The 26,333-nt window shown below is 44.0% G+C and overlaps 1 protein-coding gene across 1 annotated transcript; it reads left to right on the top strand.

Moving 5' to 3' along the window:
* The first annotated feature begins 5,306 nt into the window (after positions 1-5,306).
* On the top strand, positions 5,307-15,877 carry CAVIN2 (caveolae associated protein 2). The gene is made up of 2 exons (XM_083864781.1): positions 5,307-5,714; positions 13,294-15,877. Exons 1-2 carry the CDS (start codon positions 5,322-5,324, stop codon positions 14,083-14,085), a joined length of 1,185 nt encoding a protein of 394 aa, XP_083720907.1. The 5' UTR covers positions 5,307-5,321; the 3' UTR covers positions 14,086-15,877.
* The last annotated feature ends 10,456 nt before the right edge of the window (positions 15,878-26,333 follow it).

Raw genomic sequence — 26,333 nt, 5'->3', positions numbered from 1 at the left:
TGCCATTTTCCACGTCCTTTTAATATCACCTCTGTCTCATTTTTCAGTGGAGCTGCTCCTTCTGCTCCGTGGCCCACATTCCCGCCAGAGGAATACAATGCACTGGCAGGTCCGGGCTGACCGGCCATATGCTGTTCAATTTGTAACTGCTGGTGTCCTGACCTCGCTTTTGTCCGAGCTGCAGAAAAGTCCAACTGAGCAGCTGAAATATTCTCTTTTATCTCAAGCTAAGGAAACTATTTTTCCCTCCCTTCACAAAACTTAATTTGCTTTTCAAAGGGGAAAAAAATATTTATTTTTTTTTTTAAAAAGCACGTAGTTTATTATTGTGCTCCTCAAATGTCTGAGGAAATACACAGAAAATGCCTGGCACATATGGTATTTTTATGTGGCTTATTTTTTTCCCTTGTCTGCAAGTCTGCACAGAATCATTACTATTTGGCACACAGCAAAAGGAAGTCTCCTGTGCACAACATGATTTAGTCTGGCCGATAAAGTGGAAGTGGATTTCTTCATTGCATATTAAGTTCTGCTGGATACCATTTGCACAAGAGAGTAAAATCACAGTTTCATGTTCTTCTATGCTGATACATTTCCTGTCAGACAGCCACATCTCTCTCTTTCCCCAAATATTAAAATTTCTCCTAGCAGCAGCTCTCCAAATTCCCCATTCTCACAAATGGGCTCTCCATTGTGAGCACAGAGGTGCGAGCTGTGAGCCAGGCACTGAGGTTCCCTCCTGTGGGGAGCAGGCTGGGCGGCCCTGGGACAAACAGAGCCCTTGTAGAGCGGGCCCTGCTCCCCTGCACACTCCAGAGATGGTGCTGCAGGAGGGGTGGTATCTTCCTGGAGCCTCTTCCAGCCACTGCCTCACCCACAGTCTCTCTCTGCTTCTCAAAGGCTCATGCCACCAGTGTGCCAAGGACACAGCTGCATCCTCCTTCTACAGCCCCCATTCCACTAACCTCCCTCCCTTCCAGCAGAAGCCCCAGGGCCCACATGCTGCCCAGATCCCAATCCACCTTGTGCATGGGTGGTGGATTTCCCCTTGCTCCCCTCATGTTAAATATTCCATGGACCTGCCCAGCTGTGTGCAGCCTCCCGGGCTGAATCCCTCACCTGGGGAGCTGTGGAGCAGTAAGAGTTTTCTTCCCTCCCCAGCTCAAGTGCTTGCTCCTCTACACAAAACACTACATCACATCTGAGATACTGATACCTTCCCAAAGTGCAAGGGCTAGTAACTACTGCCAGAGGAGAGCTGGTCCACAATGCACTGCAGTTACTGGCATCCATCAGCAGGTTTGGGGAGCTGTACTGGTCCAGACTGGCTGCTCAGTGCCAAAGACAATGCAGGAAATCAGTCTCTGCTTCTCTAACCCATTAGGTTTCTTCACTAATGCTTTCAGAGCACAACCAACATGGTGCTTCCAGTGAGACTGACTCATAACAGACTTACTGCTTTCTAAGGCAACACTAGGGGTTCATTCATGGGCTAATTTCTCTGGGCTATGTCCCTGGAAGAAGCAACCTGTGCTGAGAGGGAAAATACCTTCCACTAGAATAAGTCCTATCAGCATTGTAAGTCACACCACCTAATAACATAAACCTCACTCAGTCATCACACATGTTTAACAAACCAGCCAGTCCAGCCTCCATTTCCCCAAAAGCTTCTGACCAGTGTCACACAACCCTGGAAGAGTGGCAGAGGTGCCAAGGGCATGACAAGCCCTGGAGGGAAATGGAACTGTGGCCCAGCCCTCAGAGGAGCCATTCAGCAGCAGGCAACCAGATTTCGTGTCCTCAACCCTTTCTGGGGGAAGACACTGCTGGCTCTGGTGCTTGTGATGCAGCATCACTTCTTCCCAACCCATGTCCCATCCACATCCCCTTTTCTCCCCTGTCCAAGAGGAGCAGACATCAACCCCTCAAGGCAACAGCCCTTCCGTGCTGGGCTCTCCTCCCACACCTTCTATGGCTCTTCCCATTAGCCAGCCCTTCACCTGAGCAGTCAGATGGCCTCACACCATCTCTTTAAAGTGACTGGTAGCTTGGACATGAAATTCAATAAGATGACGATGACCTGTATGGTCCCTGCCATTCTTCACTCCCCTATTAATTCCCTTCTCCATCCTTTCCTGTCATTTTGTTTTACCTATTACTCCATGCCTAATAAATTATCAGTAATGTTCCAGCATCAAACATTTATTATCCTGAGCACCACGTGAGTAATGAGTGAGTTAACCTCCAATTTTTGTCCGTATAATTCACGCATATTGATTTTACATGAAAAGAACTCTTGACTTACATCGGATGACCCTGATAAATTTAATCTCTTTAATACTTCTTCTTTCTAAATAAATGTAAAATGTTTTCCTCTAGAAAGTTTTCTCACCAGTAAAATCTGTATTGAGACTTGGCAAAAAAACCTCCTCCACTACTCTGCCAAATTAATCAATAAATTAAAAACCCCAAACCTGCATAAAAATGCTCCAATTCCTCCAAGCACTGGCAGCCCAGCAGCCTGACAGTGTTGTTACAAGAGTGACAGACAATCGGAGCTGACAGCTGGTGTCAAAACCCACAGCTGGAATTCAGCAGCAGAATGGGACAGGTACCAGTTTGGGGCCATCTTTTCTCCTGTTCTCAAAACCCCTCCTTTCCCCACAGTGTTGCCTCAGGGCTGATGGCCCAGGCAGCAATTCTGGGAAGGGAGCATAGAGACAACACAGCACCTCTGCCCAAGCCATGGGGACCCTGAGGAATGCTCTATCATGAGTGTCCATGGCCCTTGTAACGCTGCTGTCCCTGCCTTGGCTTTGTTGGGTCAGAGGACTGACCAGGAAAACAAATTTTGTGTTTTGTGCTGGTTCCCGTGGGGAGTCATAACTTTTCCGTCAGATGCACACATGGCTGGGTGTTTTAAACACTCAAAACTTGCAGAGCCTTTGCAGAAGGTTCACAGCAGGAGTCAGGAGAGTGTTTCTTTAGATTCCATAGACAGGGCAGCTCTCTCCTCCATCATCCATCTGTGCCAGGTGCAGCAGAAGGTTGATGCAGAAAGGCTGGAGGAGACAGGCTCCAGAGACAGGCTGGGAAGCCAGCTTGGCCAGCAGCTGGGACCACAGCCAGGCCAGGACTCTGCCACAGCCCAGCAAAACTGAAGAAAAAAAATTAATTTGGAAAATTAAGAAGATATTTTGCCACAGGAAAGATATGTAGCTCGGCATGGACACGGGCTGCTCTTTGCCAGACCAAGGTAAGCTACTGCTCTTTGCAAAAATTCCTCCTCTTTGCCTTGGCTCCAGGTCCCAGGCAAAATGAAGGGAGGGAGAGAGGAAGTGAGATGGGCAGGATCCTGTGCTGAGAGGGGCTGGCACGGGCAGCCCTCTGGAGACACAAACACACGTCCTTCCTAGGGAAGGGCGTTTCAGGTAGTGCTGCCAGGGAGAGCTCGTGGAAACAGAAGGGTTTTGTTTAGGTTGTGCCTTTAAAATATGTCCACTCCCCTCTCAGCCTGCATATTTTACAGTCTCAGCATAGTTTCCCCTGTGGACAGCTCTGGCAGACACAATTTTTTTCCTGAAGTGAACTCACTCACAAATGCATTTTTCAAGCTCCCACAACTTGAAGAATAGAAGTTGCAGCCTGAGGAAAAAAGAAAATGCAAGGACCAAAAAAAGGTAACACTGCAGAACATTCAGGGACTCAAGCACACAGTATTTGAAACAGGTAACTCATTTGCACAGTTCTTCAGTCATTAGCTTTTATCCCTTTTCATGGATTTTTTTTTTTTCTGTGTACAAAGGAAAGGGCAGGTATCACGGTGATTTGGACTCCAAATAGATGTTTTTAATCTGCAGGATGTAGGGAAATCATGAAGTATATTTGGCCAAATATTAGAAAACATTATATTTCAGCTACCCAAGTATTAGAATTCTATATACCCAAGCACTGGAAACAGCTGTGTTGCAGCAAGGAGTCCTGTTTCCAAGCAAATGTAAAGAAGACAGATAGTGACTGCTTGAGAACATCAGTACAGCGTGAGCCACCCAAGCCTACGGAATTTCACAACATTTTCCCTGGTGATAACAGCTTTGGGTCCGTCCTGGGAACAGCTATGCACTATTCTAAATAAACAGCTTGGTACTTCTTCATGCCAAATAGCTCCTTTTGGTGCTTGAGAACACAGTACCTCTGCCACCACACCCAGTTTATTGCTGCTCCCCCAAAACAGCCACAATGAACCATACGATTCTTTCTTACTAAAGAAACACTGGAGAATCCAGGCAGGACAACCAGAGTGCCCAGCTAATCTGCACATCCCAAGCAGAGAATCCAAGCTCCTGGCACTCCCTCCACCCAGTAAAGCACCCCATGCAACAACACACTTGTTTGTTTTGGATTTTTTACTAACACTCCCTCCCCCCCAAGAGGAATAGAGTAGAGTAGAGTAGAGTAGAGTAGAGTAGAGTAGAGTAGAATAGAATAGAATAGAATAGAATAGAATAGAATAGAATAGAATAGAATAGAATAGAATATTCATCATCTAAATTATTTTTCAAAGCCCTGCAATAATAATAATAACAATGAGGAGATAAAAATATTTACATTATTATTGAAAAAAAAAAAAAAAAAAAAAACACAAATCCAGTCGGATGTTGCATGGGGTGGAAGGAATTATGGGAGATTTGATTCACCACGAGTAAAGGTTTTATAAGTTTGTTAATTATTATGAAAATTATTTAAAATTACCATCAGGACGGTGATATAGGAACAAATATGCCAATACAATTTTTGTATGTTCTCAGAGCACATTAATATGCGATTAATGTAATAATTGATGTATTTATTAAAGAAGCAATTTACTTCTTTAAAAGCACGTCAATATACGATTATTGTAATAATTGTGATATTGATTACGGCAATAATTTAAACACCTATAATTACTCTTATTAGCTCAAGGCCTTCAGACCATACGACAGGTTTGCACTCCAGCCTAGAGCCACAATCTGTCCCCGTGCCCATCCCCAGCACCGCGTTCTGCTGCTGCCGCGGCCAGCCCGCTCCGAGGGGCGCATTCCGCGGTATCTCCTGCCATCTACTGATGCTCGGGAGGCGGCGGCGGGCGCGGGCGAGCGCTCCCCGCAGGACACGGGGCGGGCCGGCACCGCACTCCCGGGGCGGTCACATCCCGCTGCCGCCCGGGGCGGGCCGGGGCCGGGCTCTGCCCGAAACCTCCCCGGGGCAGGGCGAAGGCGCAGCGCTTAATAGCGGCCCCGGCGGGGCTGTCCCGGCCCGTCCCGTCCCGTCCCGGTGCAGCCATGGGCGAGGCGGCCGCGGGCAGCGCGGTGCCCCCGCTGCCGGCCGCGGAGGCGGCGGGCGGGCAGGTGAACGCGCTGACCGTGCTGGCCCTGCTGGAGAAGCTGGTCTCCATGCTGGAGGCGGTGGAAGGCCACCAGCGGCAGATGGAGCAGAGGCAGCGGGGCTTGGAAGGGGCGGTGCGGGGCATCCAGGGGGACCTGGTGAAGCTGTGCCGCAGCCACGGCGCCACGGGGGAGGCGGTGGAGAAGCTGCTGGAGAAGTCGCGGAAGGTGTGCGCGCACACCCGCGCCGTGCGGGAGCGCCTGGACAGGCAGTGCGACCAGGTGCGGCGCCTGGAGCAGCACCACGCCCAGCTGCTCCGCCGGGACCGCTTCAAGGTGCTCATCTTCCAGGTGAGAGCCCCGCTCCCGCCCAGGGAACAGCCCGGTGCCGCTCACTGCCTGCCAGCTCTCCGCAGGCTCGGAAACCAGAGCTGTCTGTGCGCTAACTTGGCAAAACTTTGTGATAACTTTGGAGGAAAAACCTTTTCACCTTAGCAAACTTGGCGAAAGAGTAGTCTTTTGCTAACTCTTAAACTTGGGGGAAGTGCCCTCTTTCATTCTTAGCAAATTCAGGAGAAATGCCCACTCTTCCTGGACGTGGGGAAAGCATGTCTTCCTGACTGTTAGGAAATTGTGGAAAACAGCTGGCCTTCTTTTTTACTCTTGCAAACATGAGGGGAAGGCACTTCTTTGCTTTTGTTTCCCCCTTTTTTTCCTTTTTTTTTTTTTTTCTAACTTTTAGCAAACTTTGGGAAAGAACCCTCTAACTTTTGCAGTCTTGGAGATGAAGTTGTCTTTTACTCACTCCTAGCGAACGTAAGAAAAGAAACTTTGTTTTGCTAACTCTTAGCATGCTTGAGAAAACTGCTGCCTTTCATTCTCTGCAATTGAAGGGAAAGAGCCATATTTTACTAACTCCAAGCATATGTGGGGAGAGGTTTGTTTTATTGTGTGCTTTGGGGTTTAAGTAAACTTGAAGGGCCCTTATGTTGTTCCAAACTCTTGGCAAACTTGAGGAAGGAGCCCATTTTGCAAACTTGCAGTAGAAATGCCCCTAAAACCTGCCACAGCATCTGCCCTCAGAAGCAGGAGAGGGGCAGGGCTGCATCTCCCTGTCTCCTCATGCCCTGCTTCATTTTGCAGGACTGATCTGGCCCATTCATGGACAGGCTAAAAATTCAGCTTCCTGGGAGTCCATCCAGTGATAGCAGCAGTTTGCATATTTTCCCCTTTTTAAGCAATGGTCTGGATAGAGCACGCCCGTGAGCTTTAACTAAACACAGGACGTGACTTTCACATATTTAAAAAAAAATAAAGACAGGCCTCCACAAATCACTGAGGGAGAGCAGGAGAGCAAATGCTGGGCTGGGGTAGTCACAGCTCGGGCACTTCATACTGAATTTGTCAGCTGGGCGTTACCTCTGCCAGCCACTAACTCTGCTCTTTGGGTTGTTGGGTTTGTTTTTTTTTTTCCCTAAACAATCCCAAAATAAGAGAGCAGTGCTTGATTGTAAAAAGCTGGCAGGGCTGGTTAGTGCACAGGCAATTCCCCCAGAAAGGAAGCCCCCACCTCCCTGCATATTGTTCTCCCAAATTACAGTCCAGCCTTGTCAGGCCAGAAGAGGAGGAGCTGCAGCACGTTTCCACCCCCAGAAGGAATGTGGAAATTATTCCAGAGACTGGGTAAATTAAAAGACACATGTTCTCTGCAGTTCTGCAAGTAATTTAGGATCCATTACTGTATGTCAAAACACTGCCATCTCCCAGGCCCTGTTACCTGATGACTGGCTCCTGCCTCCAGGTTCAGGCCTAGACCTAGGCAATGTCCTGTGTGGTGGCTGCATCAGCAACACCTGGGGGAAGGTAATTTTTAACATTTCTCATAACTCTGAACGTCAGAATTAATGCCTCACTGTTGCAAGGAGTGTCTTCCTCCAGGGAACTCAGTATTTACTATTTTAAGATGACATAATGCAGAGAGGAAAGACAAACAGAGCTCTGTGTGTGCAGGACAGTTGACACACCTTGGGTGGGGAACTTCCACTGGCAGCAATTTGCAGGGACTGGGTGAAAGCAACACTGAAAATGACTAAGAAGGGTTTGAGGGATAAAGTAGTGTCCTGCTGGCTCATTTTCTGACACTAAACAGTGTTGTAAAGCTAAGGCCTGTTTGAACCTCTGAACCTTTCCTTAATACTGCACAAACCTAAGGCAAGCACACAGGCCCATGTCCTAGTACAACAGGTAGAGAAAATCCACTGCCTGTCTCTGGGCTGGTGCCTTTGGAGAGCAGGTCTGTTCTCCACAGCTTTTACAGGGATTTAGGTGACTCTGTTCCCATTTCTCACCAAAAAATATGTCACCACAGTGCAGGATGATGAACATAACCAATCCCAAGCCAATGAGATCAGGAGCACAAAACTTAAAAAAAGAAACACTGCAGTTAAATCTATTTTTAAAAAAACCCCAAAAACAGCTATGAACTGGGAATTGCTGCTGGCAGTGGCCTGCAGTTAAATGGTATTGTGGCTGTCTGGAAAGCCTGGGTGGTCAGCAGAGCTCCTTGAGGGCAGAGAGGGTGGCTGGGGTGGGCAGCATCCAGGGCTTTCTCGAGTGGAGTCTGGGAGGAGCTGGGATTTTCTGCTGAGAACTGGCTGCAGGCAGAGGGGTGCCCAGGCTGTACCTGGATGCCCACTTCCCTGACATCTCCCTGCCAGGATCTCCTTTCAGGCTGCAGGAGGGACAGTCTGCTAGTCAGCAGGGCCAGTGCCTTGCTAGGATAATTGTACAGGGGAAAAAAACCAGCAGGGTGGCGGGGTTTCTGTCCTGCCTTGCACAGGAATCCATGGAAAAACAATTGCAGGAAGGAGAAGTCACAGTAATGAAGCCGTATTGACGCCAGATTTCTGTGGAAACAAAGGGAAATCTGGATGTACGAGACTCCTCTTCAGCTGGGGGATCCTTCTTTTCCACTGTAAAAAACAATGCCAAACTTCACCGAGCATGTTGCTCATTAGAACCAGCTTCTCCAGCTTAGGGAGACAGCTCAGTATGAAAATATTAATTCATATTTGTGATTCAGTTCTGCATTCACCATATACCCTAAACTCCCTGATACTGGGTGGGAGCACTGAGCATAGCCAAAACAGCTCCAGCTCTGCATTTTATGAAGTTGTGCTGCCACACACCAGCATCAGCTTTCCCTCTGCATATGCACTGAGAATGAACTGTGTTTAGAAAAGTTCACCTATTTACATATTTTCCATTAAAATGCTCTTAGTTTTGTCTCCCTAGAATGTCTGCATATATTTCTTTAATTGGTGGCATATTTTAAGGGAGCTCCATTCCAAGAATTTGAGGATGCAAAAGTTATTATAAATGACACAGCAATTCAGCAAAACACTGAAGTGACTGTTTTAAAAATCCTTGTTAAGCTTTGGCATTGTTCCCCTCTATTTTGTTCTCGCCACATGACCAGCTTTTTGGTTCTAGTTTGGTGGGGGTTTTGTTTGCTTTTTTAGCTGCAAAAGCAAAATGGAAGATAAAAAAAGGCTCATGTTTAATTTTTTTCAATTAAATGTCATGTTTACTGGTTAAATGTCATGGAAATAGGACAGATAGAATAAGTCAGAATTGCCGCTTGGGGTCAAGCACGCTAATATTCAAGTTCTTTTCAGATGCTGCTCTTGGTAAATCCTTCATCCTAAAATGAAGCAAGAGGAGGGCGCAAAAAATTATCCATTTTATTGTATCTTCTTGTATGCAATGCAGTAATCTTCTGCATGCAAAAGTAACTTCAAACTCAAAAACGAATAAGTGAGGGAACCAGAAGAATTACAAGCCAATAATGCATTTCCTGCTGGAGCCTTGCAGGAAGAATACTCTTATATTGATTAATGACAGAAATACCTCCTGTGGCTGTTTGGACTTGGCCCAGCTGTGCTGTGGGAGGTCAGGGGATGGTGCAGCCACCGCCCCAGCCTGCAAGGGACTTGCCAATGGGCAGGTGGCACTTTCCTGCTGCCTGCCCTCCCTTCCCACCCTGACATCCCACCTGAAGAGCTGTGTTTGTCCAAAGGAAAGTAGGTGGAGCTGGAGCTGGTTTCAGGAGGATTTGTCATGTTTTGACCTATTTTGCGTAGCAAAACAAGTTTTAGGCTAGTGAGCATTTGGGCATGTAACAGCAACATACAGAGGAGCCTGGACTGGGAAAATGCCATCTCTCCTTCTTGAAGGTCATGGCTTCATACAGCAAATGTAACAAAAAAAAAAAAAAAAAAAAAAAAAAAAAAAAAAAAAAAAAAAAAAAAAAAAAAAACCACCAAAGTAGATTGATTTCCCTCATGCAGCAGCATCAGAGAATCAGCACTTCTTGAGTAAATTAACTACCTGTTCGCTCAGGCCACCCAGTTTTGTAGTACACTGTTAAGGATCTTATCCCTTTTCATAAAAGATAGGGATGAAATTATGGCCTGCAGGAAGTTCCCAAGGATGACTGATAAAAGCCACACTGATTTTAACTATGCAAGTATTACTAGTGTTAGCAAGAGTTGTTTTATGCAGAGAACTTCCACTATTCTATTCATCTCCTACATGGAAAAATAAAATTCAGAGGAGCTACCTACCTACAGTCAAGCCCATCTGAGAAAAAAAAAATGCAAGGGGTGTTTTTGAACTCAGATGTGGAAAATACAAAGATGTATTGCTTTCTTAGAATTTTAGATTAGATCAAGAAGAAAAGATCAAAGTTCTACTTCCTTTGGCATGGAAAATAGTTATGCAGTTTGTAACAGCTGGTGTTTTTCAGTGTATTGTTCTAGTCTTCCTAAATGAAATAGCAGACTGCTTAAAAATGTATCAAAACAAAATATAGCTGTCACATAAACTTGTGAGACCAAAAAATTATCAATAGCCCACTTATAACATGTTATCAGTAACCATGTTTGAAATAGAAGCGTCTGTTCCACCACAGAGCATTCCTGCTATACCATGCTTGTATTTTCAAAGCATTTTACTTAATTTATTTTCATTTGCATTTTAATAGTTCCTGTAATCCTAAGGTCTTTCGGAAGCATGACATAGAGAAGCGTGTCATTCCCATTTTATAAGCTCACAAATAGATGCCCAGAGGCTGATGTTTTCCAGAGCCCTGCAGGAAGCTTAGACAGAGGGGTGATCACTTGAATTCCAGTACTGCCTGATAGCCAGAGACCATCTAGGACTGCTTTTAATTGAATCTTTAGCTCATTATTATGCAGTATATTTTTGTTCGTTTGTTTGTTTTTCCCTTTATAAACATGGGTAGTTTGACAGTCTCTTTTCTACTCAGAAATTTGATTAAAAACTGCAATCAAATCTGTGTCCATATCCTTCTAGACTGTATGCAGTACTTCAGTTTACACATGAATGCTGTAGACAGAGCTAAACTGACCTTGAGAAGGACCTTTCAGACCCATCCTGGCTCAGACTGCACTGTGATTAAACTCATATGACACCACTTTCCTAGATAAAACACTTAAAAAGTAACAACCCACCTCTCTACTCATTAAAATCAGAGTTTTCTATACCATTCAGGCACTTAACACCTAAATGTTCAGATGTCTAAAATTGTGCATGATTACCTAGGTTTGGAAAGAATGCACTAGACACGAAAATTATGTTTTATAGTGAGTTCTCATGCTCTGGGGAATAATTCAACACTGCACCCACTCATGTAATCCACATTTCATTAACTGCAGTGGAGAGAAAATATAAATATTTGTGCAGCAGTTAACAGCTGGTTTCACTTAAAGCTGGTGCAGGTTTCCTTTGTTTGTTATCTTGGTCACTGTTGCTGATAGCTGCAACAACATAATAGGTGTCAGGAGAAGAGTGTGGGCTTCATGAGATGTTCCCCTGCAGGCAGAGGGCTTGTGAAGAAAGCTGTGTGCCAGTGTATGTGACTGAGGCCACTGGCCCAGAAAGCTGTGCAGAAACCATAGGAATAAAGCATGTACAAACTGTCCAACCAGCATCCATTTCTTTTATACTTTTCATTTCTATATCCACAAGGGATATTAATCAGCACACTTAAATCACTGTGTATATATATATATATATGGGGCATAAAATTATTCTGCCCATCTACATTGTGTATTCTTGAGTTCCAGATTCCAGAAGGGCTACAAAGTAGCCCTAGTAGTAGCCCAAAGCAGTCCTAGTTGTTAATAGAATCACAGAATAACAGAAACAATTAGGTTGGAAATGAGATCATTGAGTCCAACCTGTGACCCAGCACCACCAAGTGCCACGTCCAGTCTTGTCTTAAACATCTCCAGGGACAGTGAATCCACCACCTTCTTGGGCAGCACATCCCAGTGTCTAATCACTCTTTCTGTGAAGGAATTCTTCCTGATGTGCAACCTAACCCTCCCTGAGGGACAATTTAAGTGTCCTCTTCTCCTATCACTGGTTGCCTGGCAGAAAAGCCTGACCCCCACCTGGCCACAACCTCCTTTCAGGGAGTTATAGAGAACAATAAGGTCCCCCCAGAGCCTCCTCTTCTCCAGACTAAACAACAACCATGTACAACAGCCTTGACAGCAAATTTAACCCAAGACACTATTCTCTGCAGTGATCACAGCTGTATGCTCAGTCCCGAAATAATGAGCATGAACTTGGAAGTGTATGTGGCCTTTTTTCCCCCTTAACTGTACACTCAGGCTCACTAGGGACAGATCTGAGACTATTACAACCATTTCACTCAGCACTCGCTGCTCTTTTGTATCTAAAGATAAATGTGGAGGGAGGAGGGAAAAGAAAATCCTTCCAATGCGTGTGAGGAAGTGAAATTGCATGCACCCTGTCTGAAAATGATAAAAAAGGTAATGAATAGAGACTATGCAGATCCAAGGCTCAGAGTGCTGAGGGGAGAAAGGAGTGTGCAAGGAGCCTCATTTTCTTTGCACGGGTAGATGCCTGCAAAACCCCCACAGAACAGAGTGTTCATTGTGCTGCCTCTGAGCTGCTCGGGGTTGCAGAGCTTCTGCACTCAGTGGGCACAGACATCCCTCATTATGACCTGCAGCTCCTGCCCTTGCTCAGCCTGTTTTGGATTCTTTCTTTCTGTGTCCTTTCTTGGTTTTGTTTCTACAAAGCAATACTTTTCCTGTTAGCCAGAAGCTCCTGTTTTCTATATGGTACAGTGTCTTTTAATTTTTGTATACCATAAATTTGTAATCTTACATTTCAAGGAGCTGTCCTATCCACATTTTAATATTTGCCAACAAAATGTATTACTTTGGGGTTATTTTTTTCTGAAAAACCTGTAAAATAGGATATACTCTAAACATCATGAACTTTGCAGTTTCTCAATATCGACAATTCATTTTTAACAGCAACATACATTTTGCAGGAATATGGTGTAAGTGCTAACTGCATTTGCTTTTTGAGATAGTTCCCAGATGCAACCAACACCTCTGCAGGGATGTTTTCAGTCTCTGAGAATATCAGTCTTCTCAGGCTCAAGAAAGTGAGAGCTCTGTGGGGTTATGTGACTTCTGGAGGTCTGCAGAACAACCTCCCTCCCTACCATACCCTCCCCCCCTCCCCTTCTCCCCAGGGACAGGTGTACAACTTGACAGCTAAATTCTCATTAAAGAGTATCTAATACAAATCAAAAGAACAAGATTTCCATTCTGCATACATTCTGAGTCACTTTGAAAGAGTAGTCTTACAGCTGACAGCTCATAAGTCTTAAACTTTACCAGATAATGGTTCAGTGGGCTTTGAGTGGTTTGTTACTGGTTAAGTGTACTGAAAAAACCAATAAACGTTCAGCATTCATCTCATCATGGGGGTGGGGGAAAATAATTGTTCAGGTTTGTGCTTTGTTTATTAAATTATTTGTGTCCTGTGAACTATGAAACTCAAATATTGTCAATTCTTTCAGGAGGAAAATGAGATCCCTGCCAGTGTTTTTGCAAAAGAGCCAATTCCTAGCATTACAGAAGGAAAAGAGGAGCCCGTGGATGAGAACAAAACACTGGAAGAAACCTTGCACACAGTGGAGTTGGGTTCAGATGATGAAATGTTTCATGACGGAGATGACTTGGATGACAGCGCAGAGGAGAAAACAGAAGAATCAAGAGCTGAGAAACTTAAAAGAACCAGCCTCAAGAAGGTGGACAGCCTCAAGAAAGCATTTTCCCGCCAAAACATTGAGAAGAAGATGAACAAAATCAGCACAAAGATTGTGTCCCCTGAACGGAGGGAAAAGATCAAGAAATCACTCACTGTGCACCACCAGAAATCCTCCTCCTCAAAGGGCTCAGGTTTCAAAGTGTCTCCCCTCACATTCAGCAGCAAGAAAGGCCGTGAAGGAGAAAGCCCCACAGAGGCTGAGGACAGACCATCAGAAACTGCAAGCACTGAACAGGCTGAGAACGAGGACGAGATGTCCTTCGCCGACATGCACTCGGATCTGACACCCACCACCTCCCTGGCCGAGGAGGGCAAGGCCGCCGTGGATTCTCTGGAGAAGGAGGCCAGAGTGGAAGGGAAGGCTGTGGTGAGCAACAACATCGAGCTCTCCATCGTGGAGGATGATGAAGAGTATGGGGTGCCTCTAGAATCTACCCAGAAACTGTTTGATGAGAGGAGCAACCCAGTTGGCGGGGAGATGGAACAATCTGATGAAGAAACGACCCAAGCAGCCGTCCTGCAGGTGAACCAGACAGCCTGAGCAGCCCCAAGCCCCCCTTCGCCTGCCAGACACACAGGGTTTTCCTTAGGCAAGGAACTGCTTCTAGTTGAAGGAGGAGCGACTCTTCCATCCTTTTCTTTGCAGTGATAACTTATTGCACCATGTTGGAATGCAGAGTGGGCAAGGTCAACGACTTGAGCTGCAACAGGCTCTGCTTTAGGCTGAGCCACTTGTGTTGGTGAATTTAGAGATGCTGCCAGCTGGTGTCAGAGGAAGAGAGGACGTGCTTCTTGGTAGAAGCAAGCTGATCAGCTGACTTTTGTAGAGTTAGGTCAGAGGAACGTGTGGAGAGTAGTCAAGACCCAAGCATTTCTGTTCTCTTTTCTTCCCCCAGTATTTCCCAGCACTGTGAGTAGTTTTGTATGTAAATGCGGGAATACCAACGAGAACATTTGATTTCAGTTGCCTTGCCACACTCCATGAATTCTAACAGCCTCAGTAATTGTGCACACACCTATAGTTTGGGGCTTTCCTCCATGGCACCATAGGACTAAAAAAGCAGAGTGCTTAGAGGGCAAAGCTGAAAACCCAGTTCCATCCATTTCAGTGAGGGGAAGATTTTTGCCAGTAGTCACTCGCTATTCATTTAGAAGAAATCACTGTGTTTAGGTGGGAGGGGGAGAAAAAAAAAAGTATTTTTCAATCTAACAGAATCATGGAAATACATTGATGACAAGCGTGAATGTGTGATCAGTTACTGTACCTTTAAGGGTTCAGAAATTGAAAAAAAAAAAATACAGGCATTTGACAGGAACATGAAGGTAGCCTGAAGAAAATATGAAGTGCTATGAAATGTAAAAAAAAGCAAAAATGACCCCCCACAGTATTCAAGCTATACTCCCAGCTTAAAGTATATATACTCAGATAACACTGATTAATTCATAGTCTTTATAACAATATACTATCAAACTTTGCACCTGCACAACTTTGTATCTCAGAGTATTTTGAAAATAGGATAATTTATCTTTTTACAGATTACTTCATATATAGAGCTATATCTACACAGGAGAGTTAGATAATTACAGGGATGTAAGGACAATTTCTTCAAAAAGGTGAAATACTCTTTCAGGCATGTCCAAAGGGAACAATGTGTTATGGATTGAACTTCATGGCAGGGATGAGTTTACATAAGTATGAGCATGCAAAGCCACAGGATTTGGATCTCTGCTAGTAACTTTGATCAGTCACCCACCTGCTCTCAAAATTACTAGTCTGTAATTTTTCAAAATTAATTGAAAATGAAAGGTTACAAGGTAGTTTGCTCATTATGAATGTTCATTCCTGTCACTTAAAGGTAAGGGGCAAGGGAGGAAAGGGAAGCACAATACCCACAACAGTTCCCTTACATCCTTGGTTGTTTATGCAGTGGGTTATTTTTATTTTTTTATATACATAAGAATTCTACTGATACTTAACATTGCACTAAAAGGTTGCTTCCTTTTGTGTTTAGAATCACAAATTACAGGGGAAATGAAAGCTACAGCAGAAGTACCATTATGAAATAATTAACAGGTATTACCCCACAGGGATAATATCTGTAACCAGTAAATCACACTGGAAGTTAGTTAGTCAGAGCTTAGTGTAGGTGAGTACTATTAAGAGTTAAGCTCTTAAGTGCATGGTATCATATAGAAGATTCTGTTTCTAAGAAAAAATCATGGCATAACTCGTGCAGCTATATTTTTATTTTGTATTAACTACAATGGATTTCAATAATTTTTACTTGTAACTAACTACGAATATGTCAAATAAAAGCATAATATAAAACACAGCCATGTCAGTCTTTGGGAGAAGCAGTCTAAGAAGCTGGCAAAGATGAAATTTAAAGGTCAAGTATTTATTACTTCAGTTCATGTCCCTGTTGTATCTATACCATTTTCTTTCTCATCCTGTGCTGTTATTTAGCAATGCAAACACCAGTGCTTTGCTTTCCAGACACTTGTCAGACTTCTAGCCCATCTAAACATACTCAGGCACTTTCCAAAATCTCCTGGCTCAATCTGCATCTTTTTATTGGATTGCAGCATGCTCCTAATACTCTAAATAGTCCTGAAATTATATTTATATGAAGTTCATGTATTGAAGTCCATGTTCTGTTTATGCACACAGATAAACTCTTGTCTTCTAGAGTGCCACATAGTCTTTAGCAGGCTTAATTTTACTGACAGACCAAAGAAAGCACATTTAACCTCTATGCAGCAGCTGTCAACCTCCCGCAGCCACCAAGTGCTAACCAGGAGCCCCAGCATCATGTTTACATTTTGCTTTCAGATATGCTGGTTTGTTTGTCCTGCTAAGCTTTAATTCAAACAATACCCCTGGCCATGCTTTATCCAGTTTTAGAGATGCTGAAATGAATCCCATGCACAGTGTTCTAAGAGCATTACAATGCTATCCACTAAAACCATTGCAAATGCAGACACTGAGCATCTGGGAGAATTAACTCAAATACCCACTTCAGAATACAGCACACACGCAGCCATCAGTTGCAGGACTAGAATTAAATGTTTTCTGCATCACAATTGCACATTTACAAGGACAGGTGGGTCTGTAATCCTAACAAACAAAAGAAAGCATGCTTTGCAAGAGAGAAGAGTGTTAACTCATCTATGTCTGCTTTTGTGCTGTCTTATAAACCAGAGCAGGAAGCAAGCTCAGGCTCTCAAGGTGTCCCCCAACCTGTTTCTTCCCCTTGCCTTCCACTCTCAAGGCCTGACTGAAAACATCAGCCTGCAGAACTTGGTGTTTGAGGGAGGAGATAGACTGTGGGACCAGCAGCACCGTATTCTTTCAAGTATCTCAACTATGTGCCTGGAGCTTGTCAGGCTGGCAGATGTCAGGCATATGCACGACTATTCCATGATTGTGCTGACAGCTTTGTCTACATAATTACTTTTTTTAAAAACTGCTTGTTTACACTTCCTGACACAGTAACAGTGAGCTCCACTTGTGCCATTATTCCTTGGAAGACCTGACCTGTGAGCTCCTGCACAGATTCAGAGTCCGACCTCCACCGGAATCAGCAGCAGCTTTGCACAGAAAAGAAAAAGGGTGTGATAAAGCCCTTATGGTATAAATATTTAAACTAGCAGCACTCAGCAGCTGCTGATACTTCCATTTTCAATGACACAAAACCAGCTGACATTTCTGTTCCCTTCTAGGGGAAAGAGCAAAGAGCATCCCATTGACCCCCACGTGCTAATCCACGAGCTGGCTCCTCTGTGAAAAGGCGCAGATAAGGGTTTTCTGGACCATTTCACTGTCAAATAAGAGAGTGCAGTGAAAGCCATCATACAGGCCTGACTGAAGCATGTTCTGTCTCTTTAACAGAAGGAAGGGGAGAAGAAAAGGATCAGAAGGTAAAATACACCTGGATAGCCCTTTACACTGCTGCAATGAAAACCCTTTGTTGTTGTAAGCTGTTACACCAAACAGCTGCACAACTGATGACTGATAGTCACAAACTTAAAAAAGAGGTAAGCTCAGAAGAATTAGTGAAGTAATGGCAATTTGTTCGAGGTCAAACTCTTCACAAGGGGCCAGTCTGACCCTGAAAGTCAGTGAAAAGCCTTCAGCTTGCTCAAAAGATGCTTTGAGCCATACAATGGGTTTGGGCCACACATACAACTCCTATGATCATCAGTAAGCTGTGTGCACAGATGCAGGACACGAGATCCGTGTGTCCCCATCCAATCTGCTTAGCTCATCAACCAAACAAAAAGTTTTCCTGCCATCAGCACGGCAGATGCAGCGGTGTGGCAGAAAGGCAGGCTCTGCCCTGCTTTGCAGGGTGCCCTGTGAGCAAAATGTCTAACTAAGTTCTGACTGCAAGGTCTGTGCTGTCGGGAACTGCCTGTCAGGGAGCAAGTGGAGCTGCGACTCCTGAAAACAACATCAGCTGGGCAGGGGTCAAAGTTTTACTGTGACCCACTGAGATGCACACTCACTCTGGGTGTCAAGGGGAAGGTGTCAGGCAGGTAACCTTCCTGCAGGCAAAGAGAAAGGTTCACCCTCAGCAAAGCGAAGCCAGCACGCAGCTGTTTGGCCCCGGTTCTGGTCAGGGTTTTGCCTCGGCAAGGAAACAAGGGGCAGGAAACAACTGGCAGAGCCCCGGAGGTGCTGACTCAGCACCCAAGTATCCAGCGCTCCCTGACTCACGGCCCTGGCTTTCCCAAATAAACGGAAAAAGGCTGAGAGCCACTTTCCACCGCTTCAGACTGCCCGTTGCCAGGGTTTTGTTTCAGGATTTGCATTGAACCAGCACCCACCCCGGGCTGAGTCTGACTGCATGCATAAAGAAATTTTAATCAGCATACTTGCAGCTGTCAGTGGTGGCTGATCTCTCCTGCCTTCCTTTTGATCAAACTGCCTTTTTCCCCTTCCTCTCGCTCCACCAAGTCATTTGCAAGAGTCTGAAGTGCACACTAATTCAAACAAGGAACTCTCCATAATTGCATGTTGAGAACTGATAATCAACGTCATCTTTAATTTTTCTGACGTGGTTATCCCCTTTAATGGAGTGTGCTGCAGTAACGGAGAATAAATCTGCTTTGGGTTAAGCTAGAGATTGTTATTTATTTTTCTTTCAGATCAGAGATTAATATTGCTGTATGACCATTGGCACTAACCTCTTTTTCCATAGCAACACCAAAGAGTACATAAACTATGACTCATAATTTCTCTCTGGAGGACTTTTTTGTAATTATGATCATTCCACAGTTCCTAAAATATGTTAGCTGATATATAGCTCTGGTATAACAGCTTTGATTTTCCTTCATTTGAACACCCAGGCAGAAAGAAGAGACTTCCATTATTTTCTCTCTCTCAGGCTGAGCTAAACACTGCACGAAGTATCATATATTCATTATTCATTGTAACTGTGTGGCTCCTAAAAACTCCACAGCAATGTTTTCTTCATAAAGGTGGAACAGGTTTACTCACTTTCAATAACCTTAAATAATAGTGACCTTCTAAAAGAAAACTCGTGTCCTTCCCACCATGGTTCATAAATTGGGGTCTGAGAGCTGGAATTGATCCAAACTGGGAACTATAATATACTGGGTGGCAGCAAGGTTGCACACTAGCACTGCTCCCCTGCCAGTCAATGGCCTTAAACTCTCCAGCATTTCCTCTCCCTCAGAACACAGCTGCAGTACACTGTCCGAATTCCATAATAACGGTGATACTCTTTACTCCCTTCAGTGAAAATCTGGCCTTGGAACAACTTGTCCATACAGCTCCCTAGAATATCTCAGTAGATAATCACATCGGATCATCACAAGAGATTACACGGCTTTTTGTGTGTGTGTGTGGCTGTCCTACATTCCCCTTACCACACAGTCTGCTGTGTACTGGTGCAAAGTGCTTAGGAAACCTGCAGTGCCTCTTGCTGGAGAATAATTAGAAAAATACAATTAGCAAATTCAAGGACACACACGTTCAGCCAACATCCAAAATGGAGAAACAGAACAAGCTTGTATCTCCTTCTGCAGTGTGATCCCCAGCAGCTAAACCAAGCCCAGATTGCACCAACAGAAGGGACACGTGGTGTGTTCTTGGCCTTTCCAGTAGGAAGCTGCACATACAGGCTCAGGCTTGTGCAGGCACACCATGAAAGAGCAGAACATCAACCAACACAGCATCAATCACACTACAGGCTTCTCTGCTCCTCCCTAAAGGTTTGTGGAAAAACACCCCGAGCTTTCAAATTCCTAAATGTAGGGAGCAGAAAGTCACTGCAGCCCCTATGCCATTATCTGCAGTGAGGAGACTCTAGCTTTGCCTTCCTTACTCCCTCCTGTGAGGCTTAAGCTGTGTAGAAGTGCAGGTGATGTGAACTGTGATGGATACTGGAAATGTGCAGGACAGTGTTAGGAACAAACAGCACACGAGGGATGACTACACTGCACACCACATACTCATATAGATCAAGTACCAGGCACAGCCTAACTACAGAAACACAGCACTGTTCAAGAAAATTTATCCTATTCCTCAGCTACTTAGCTCCTGATGTCCTACACTATCCATTTAAAGGGAGTTTCAGCATCTTTTCAGTACGCTGCCAGCTACAGTTATATATGCCTTTATTTTACTTGTTCCTTCTGACATGCCTGTAGGCAAACGAGCCCCATGAGGGTGACAACATGAGCTGCATTAACCAGCTGCCTGGTCCCTGAATCACTGCAACTCAACACAGCACTGCCAGAGACATGGAAAAAGGGACACTGAGAACATCTGACTAGTGGTAAACAAATTATGAACACACAGAAGTTGCCTGCATTTGCAGAGTCAATTGTCACTTTTACACAGGCACAGGGAAAGCCATGAGCACTACGTGACTTCCTCTAAATAACCTTCATTTCCCTGCAATGTTCACCATTCCACTGTTGGCAAGAGCTGGAGACTGACAGTCAGAAAGCAGGTTATGACTGAAGGGTGACACATCATGTAAAACCTGTGTAAATATGTCCTGAGTAAAACTGAAAAAAAAAAAGGAGGTTCCTTTTGACATATTCAGGCTCTTCAGAAGAATACCTGTGTCCTCTGCGGGCCACTGCACAAGTCTCCAAAGGAAAAGCAAGCTGCAGGACTTGGAAATACACATTCCTGAGAGAGGTTCAACAGCATGGAGACCTCAACTGAAACAAGATCATGTCCTGCTGTAGGTATTATACCACAGATATGTAATTATGTATATGACATGCAGCTTCAAATAAGCTGAGAACCTGGAAAGGTTTAATGGATTTTGAAGTGGCTGTAAATTCTTTTGCTACAAAGGAAATAGACTGTCAGGATCCTACAAATCTGGTCCTAAAAAACAATGCATCAGGGATATTTTTTTTAATTAGTTCTCAGTGCTTCTTAATGGTACAATAGTTGACATGCAGCCAGAAGTGGAGGGAGGCATTAAACAAATGTGTAGGAGGAAAAAAAAGGCAGGAAAATGTGGATAAGAAATGGAACAGTGGGGTGTGCATGAGAGAAGGGAATGTGTGAGGGAAGGAGTCACTAGGAAGGGTGGGGAGCTGGAGGAAGGAGCTGAAAGGCTACTGAGGAACACCGGCAGAGTGCCCAGAACAAAGGCTGGGACAGAACCAAGAGGCACTAACAAAAATGGGGAAGAGGAAAAACAGGGGTCACTGATGTCTACGGTTCAAAAAGATGGAAATGGGAGTAGGGAATCAGAAATTACTACAGGACAGCTGCCATGTAAGAGACAGCAACAGCGAGCAAAGAGCTCAATATTTATCATCTCTCTACCTGCCAAAATGTATTGCTGAAGCAATGCCCAGGATTAGGTGTAGAAGTGATTTTTACTGTGCAATGTAGTCAATCATTTTTATTTTGCTTAGAGTTTTCATTTGTTTGTTTTGTATGAGAAAAGTTGTTCCAGAACACTTGATCCATGTCTACTTGCTTCCAAGGCTTGGGGGAGAGAGGTCAGGGCAAGAAGAGAGGTGCTGTGAACAGCAGGATGGGGTCTCCTCCTCTCCAGACACTTAGGTAATTCCCCACTGAGCACAGTCCTCCTGCAGACAAGGGGCAGGCAGGATTTGCTGGAAGCACTGAGGACTGCACCTCCAACAGCCGGCTGTAACCACAGGGAGCGGGATTTCTTTCCTCTCGCAAACAGGTTTTGGGGAAAGCAAACCCAGCTCTCCTCCTGCACTGGGCCTCACCTCCCTGCTTTGCCAAGAAGCTGGGCTATATTAAGATATGAGGCAGCCATGCTGGCTGGGCCATTTCTCCTCCATGCTTGGCCTCCCGTGGGAGTTGCTCCATTCTCATGCATCTGTTGAGAAACAGCTTGTTCTTTCTGGCTTTCCTCAGTTTCTTTATTTAGTGGTGCCACTTCACACAGCGGAAGTCAGGTTCTGCTCTAACTCCAGAACAGACCTGCCCAAGTCCCCTTCCCACCATTCATTCTTCAAAAAAGAAAGCAGCAGCTCTCTCCTGCTCCACTCCTAACATCTCCTAGGTTGTTGCCTGTCATTTTACTGTACTTTTTCAGAAATTATCCATTTGTTATATAACTCTCTCATAAAATGGAAGGCTGCACTATGAATTCTTGTTAATGACTTACAGGATGCAGGTTAATAGATACAGGGCTTTTCATAATTACCATACTTGGATCATTTCCTGTGCAGAAGAAGACGACATGGGGATAAAATGATGACAAGCTTTGGAAATAACAGAAGGAAAAACCTGGATTAAGGTTTTAATCTTTAAATGGAAAACATCTCCTCACCAATTTGTTTGCTGCTGTCAAATTTCAGTGCCTGAAAAGAAAGTCTCCTTCTGCAGAAGAGAGGAAGAAGGGGCATTGAGAGGTAGAAATGTATCTCATACATGTGTACATCTATGTAACATGCATCACACATGCACCTCTATATGCTCACCTTTATATCCATCCTTGCTATTTAATATAAGGATTAATGTGCTAAACCCTAAAAAAAAGTTTGGCATCCAAGGCTCCTTGATTTTGAAGACATCTGCACACTTTACACCTCTAAAGACAAAGTTCCTCAAAAGTTTTTCTCCTAGTATTTTTTAAAGTGTCTGTGCTACCACAGTATTCAGCATCCAGCCTGAAAATGAAACTATTTCAGACAGTTCCCTTTTGCAAGATGTGACAGTAGTCAAAATCTATGCCAGCAGTGGGAGACTACCAAAATCAATGTTTATAGAAAATCAGGGACAAGAGAACTTGAGTTGGTGCTTCTTGATCATACGTAACCTATTCAAGCTACAGCTCTAATAGGAGTAATTTCATATTACTGAGAGCATTTCACTTTATAACAATTTCACAAAATCACTTTGCAAGTCTTCCACACACAGTTTTGTGCAATATTTTTCAGGCAGAGGCAATGTTCACTCTGAGACAGACACCAGCTCCCTCTGCCCATGCTTCAAGCCAACCGGAAGACATTGCAAATGTCAGATGTTGCCCCAAGCTAATAATGCCACGTCTCTCATTCGGGCACGGCACTAACTGCATCCATATGGTGCCTGGTCAGCTCAAAATGCAGACAGGGTGAGATCATCTCTGCCTCTACAATGCTCCCAGGCAATGCAGACAGGGAGTTTTGCCTGCAGGAACAATGCAGTTGCAAGGGATATTAATCCAGTGTTGCTCTGTTTAATGCCTAATCTACCCCAAGTATTGGACTAAAATGAATCCTCAGACTATAATTTAAAATAGAACAAAGAAATCTGGTGATTGTTTTATCTGTAGTAAGTACTGAAGCCAGAGGTAAAAATGTCTACTCAGAACTCAGCTGATTTGCTTTTATAGCTGGAAGTGTGGCAAAAATCCCTTTCTTGATGCCATGCCAGTGGAGCAACCTGAAAGATTAGGATCTATAGAACCAAAATAATCTTCACACTACAATACAGAGCTTGGTGTCTGCTCTCATTTTCTTTGTACAAGGCTCAATGTGAGAGTAAAGGAGAGATCAGCTAAACTCTGCAGGAGTTTTCTTCTAGGCTAAATCCTCCAGGGAAAGTGAGATGAAATATTGCCTGTAGACTCAGCAGCAAGGCATGTTCCTGCCCCTCCGTGGCACACAGCCCTGTCCACTGGGGCCCTGGGCAAAGCTCACACAGTCACATTTATCACCAGCAGCACTTCTCCTGCCATGCCTGTGCCATCCACATGGACACAGGGACCTGAGGGGGAAGAAAGGGAAAGATGCTTTTCTACCATTCCTGAGATCCACAGAATTATTACTTTATGTAGGTGATGAAGAGACTTTAGCCTACTCCTGTATTCCCACTGGGATGGAGAAAATTTATTCTTGAATGTTGTATATTATTCAATCTTTCTTCAAATATTCTTTTCACTCAACAGTGCAGCTGGCCAAAAACTGAAAAAAAAAAAAAAAAAAAAAAAAAAAAAAAAAAAACCACCAGGCATTAGCTGAAAAAGTTATTTGTCAGGAAACAAGGTTTCCTCTTCTCCACCTAATGCACTCCAGCAAGTTCCAGCTACATTGCTTCCTCCCAGCATTTAGCTTGAGAAAGAGTGTTGGTGAGCCTGGCAAGATTCTGAAAACCTCAAATGTTCATGATTATCAGCATTAACAGCTGCTATTGTTCTTATCTCAATAGTTAAAGTTTGCCCTTAGCATGAAATGCTCTTTTTCCTCATTACTACAGATTTCTTTTTGCACAATAATCCTCTTTTCATAGCTTTATGATATTTTCAGATTTCCCTGTTCAGCTTTGAATGTTACATGAATACTGCCTGATGAGGAAAAACATGCTACATATTATTTTAATACAGTGATCGCTTGTTGTTCCTTTCCCCAGTTGCATTGCTGTGACTCTGCCTTCTAAGTTCCTCACTTTTTTTTTCCCCACACACATTTCACTACCATTACCACCCTGATTTGCTGTACCAGATTGTTTTTCACAGGCTTCTACAGAGCTATGTTAAACTTTGCAGCCACCCAGCTTGTATTGGTTTTATTTTGAGGGGGTAGTGATGGGGAAGGTGGGGTCCTGACATGCATTAGCAATGGCATCCAGGAATCATTTCTTTTACCATCCATTTATTTACCTTTATCCTGACCAGGCAGTTAGAGCCCTCATGTTGCTGCTTGTCTTCAAATCTGAGTTTGTATGGGGAAATTAGTTCTATTTTGGATGCAGTTTTGGAATGAACACACTGAAGGCACGGGGGCTGTGTAAGCTCTGCCTGTGCTGTGGAGCAGAGGGGATGGATGTGAACCAGACTCCCCTGCACAGCCAGGCTGGGATTGCAGAACTCCTCTTTGCAGGAATGCAGAAGTCCTGTACGAGTTTCTTCAAAATACCATCTCTGTGCTACCTTCAGGACCAAAAGCTTGACCTGAAAGGCGGCTGATGGATTCAAACCAACTCCAGAATTTTGCATTTGATGAAAACCAAGATCTCCCTCATTCCTATAACCTTCCCCAATACTTTAACTACACAAGCTAGCTTTAAAGAGAGCCTGCTCCGAACAGAGTGAATACACATCTGCAAAGCCATTTCTTTGGATTCAAAGTAAAGTACCCAGATACAGTTCTGAGGAGTATGATACACAATATCTTAATTCTCACTCAAACAGTTCCTGTTTATCTTCATAGAGGACTAACGCAAATATTAGCTTTGGGATTTGATAAGGGACACATTAAACAAACACTGCTGCCTGTATCATAAAAAACTGGCTCTCAGCCAGATAAGTGAAGCTCTGCCTTACAAATTAAGTATTACTACATTCAGGGTGTGCTCGCAGTGGTATTTTCTTCCACTGCCTGCATTTTTTTCAGTAGTGCATAAGCATATCTAATAGAGTAGCTAGCAGGGAGATTTCAATCACCCCTAGCACAGGAGAAATGAGACATTTCTGATGCCAGCTCAGCTGCACACAGCACTCATCTCCCTCCCAAGAACTCTGGTAAGAGCTGCGGATCTGAGGCACCGTTTTGTTACTCCATTATCGTGCAGTCATGAAGGAAACAACACTTTAATTGTTTTCTATCCGTGAGATAATGAATTACTCCTCTCTAAAACAGAGAGGCAGCAAAAGAAGGAACATGAATACTCATTTCCTTTTCCAGTAAACAATTACACTGCTTGTCAAAAAATATGACAATTGGAAAAATCAATGTAAAATTTGGTAATAGCTTGGCACTTTCAATATTGCACAAACTCCTGCCTAATAATCTCAATTAATAACGTTACTAAAGCTGACTGGTTCCTTGAAATTAATCTATGGGCTACACTGCTCCTCAGCATGAATTAGATAAGCACAAAATCCAGTGTCTTACAAAGGAATTCTGAAGAAGATCTACAGTAATTTCCAGGGAGTTCTTTTGGTTAAAAATAAAAGTAAAAAAGAAAAGCAAAATCAAATTCAGCCAATAAAATAAGAGAGAAAAAGGAGGGTAAGGTAAGAAAAGATCACACTTAACAGAAAACAGTGAAAGTTTCCACAGGTGTTTACCAATTTCTTTACCCTGCACCATGCAAATGTCTAAACACATTCATACTAGATTTTCCAACAGAGAGCAAACAGTTTCCCCCTTGAAGATGACTTCCACCTCTTCTCAAACCTGTTTTTTTTTTTTAATCTCAGATTTTCCTGAAAACACAGGAACTGCCAAAAAATGCCAGAATTTGCCACCAAAATGCGCCACCTGAATTCAACGCCACCTTTGAAATTTGGCTTACAAACTCTTTTTCCTAGGCCTTGGCCTTCC

Source organism: Zosterops lateralis, assembly GCF_965231275.1.
Source record: "Zosterops lateralis genome assembly, chromosome: 7".
Lineage (NCBI taxonomy): Eukaryota > Metazoa > Chordata > Aves > Passeriformes > Zosteropidae > Zosterops > Zosterops lateralis.
The sequence above is the reverse complement of the archived record's forward strand: the minus strand, read 5'-3'. Positions and strand labels throughout refer to the sequence as shown.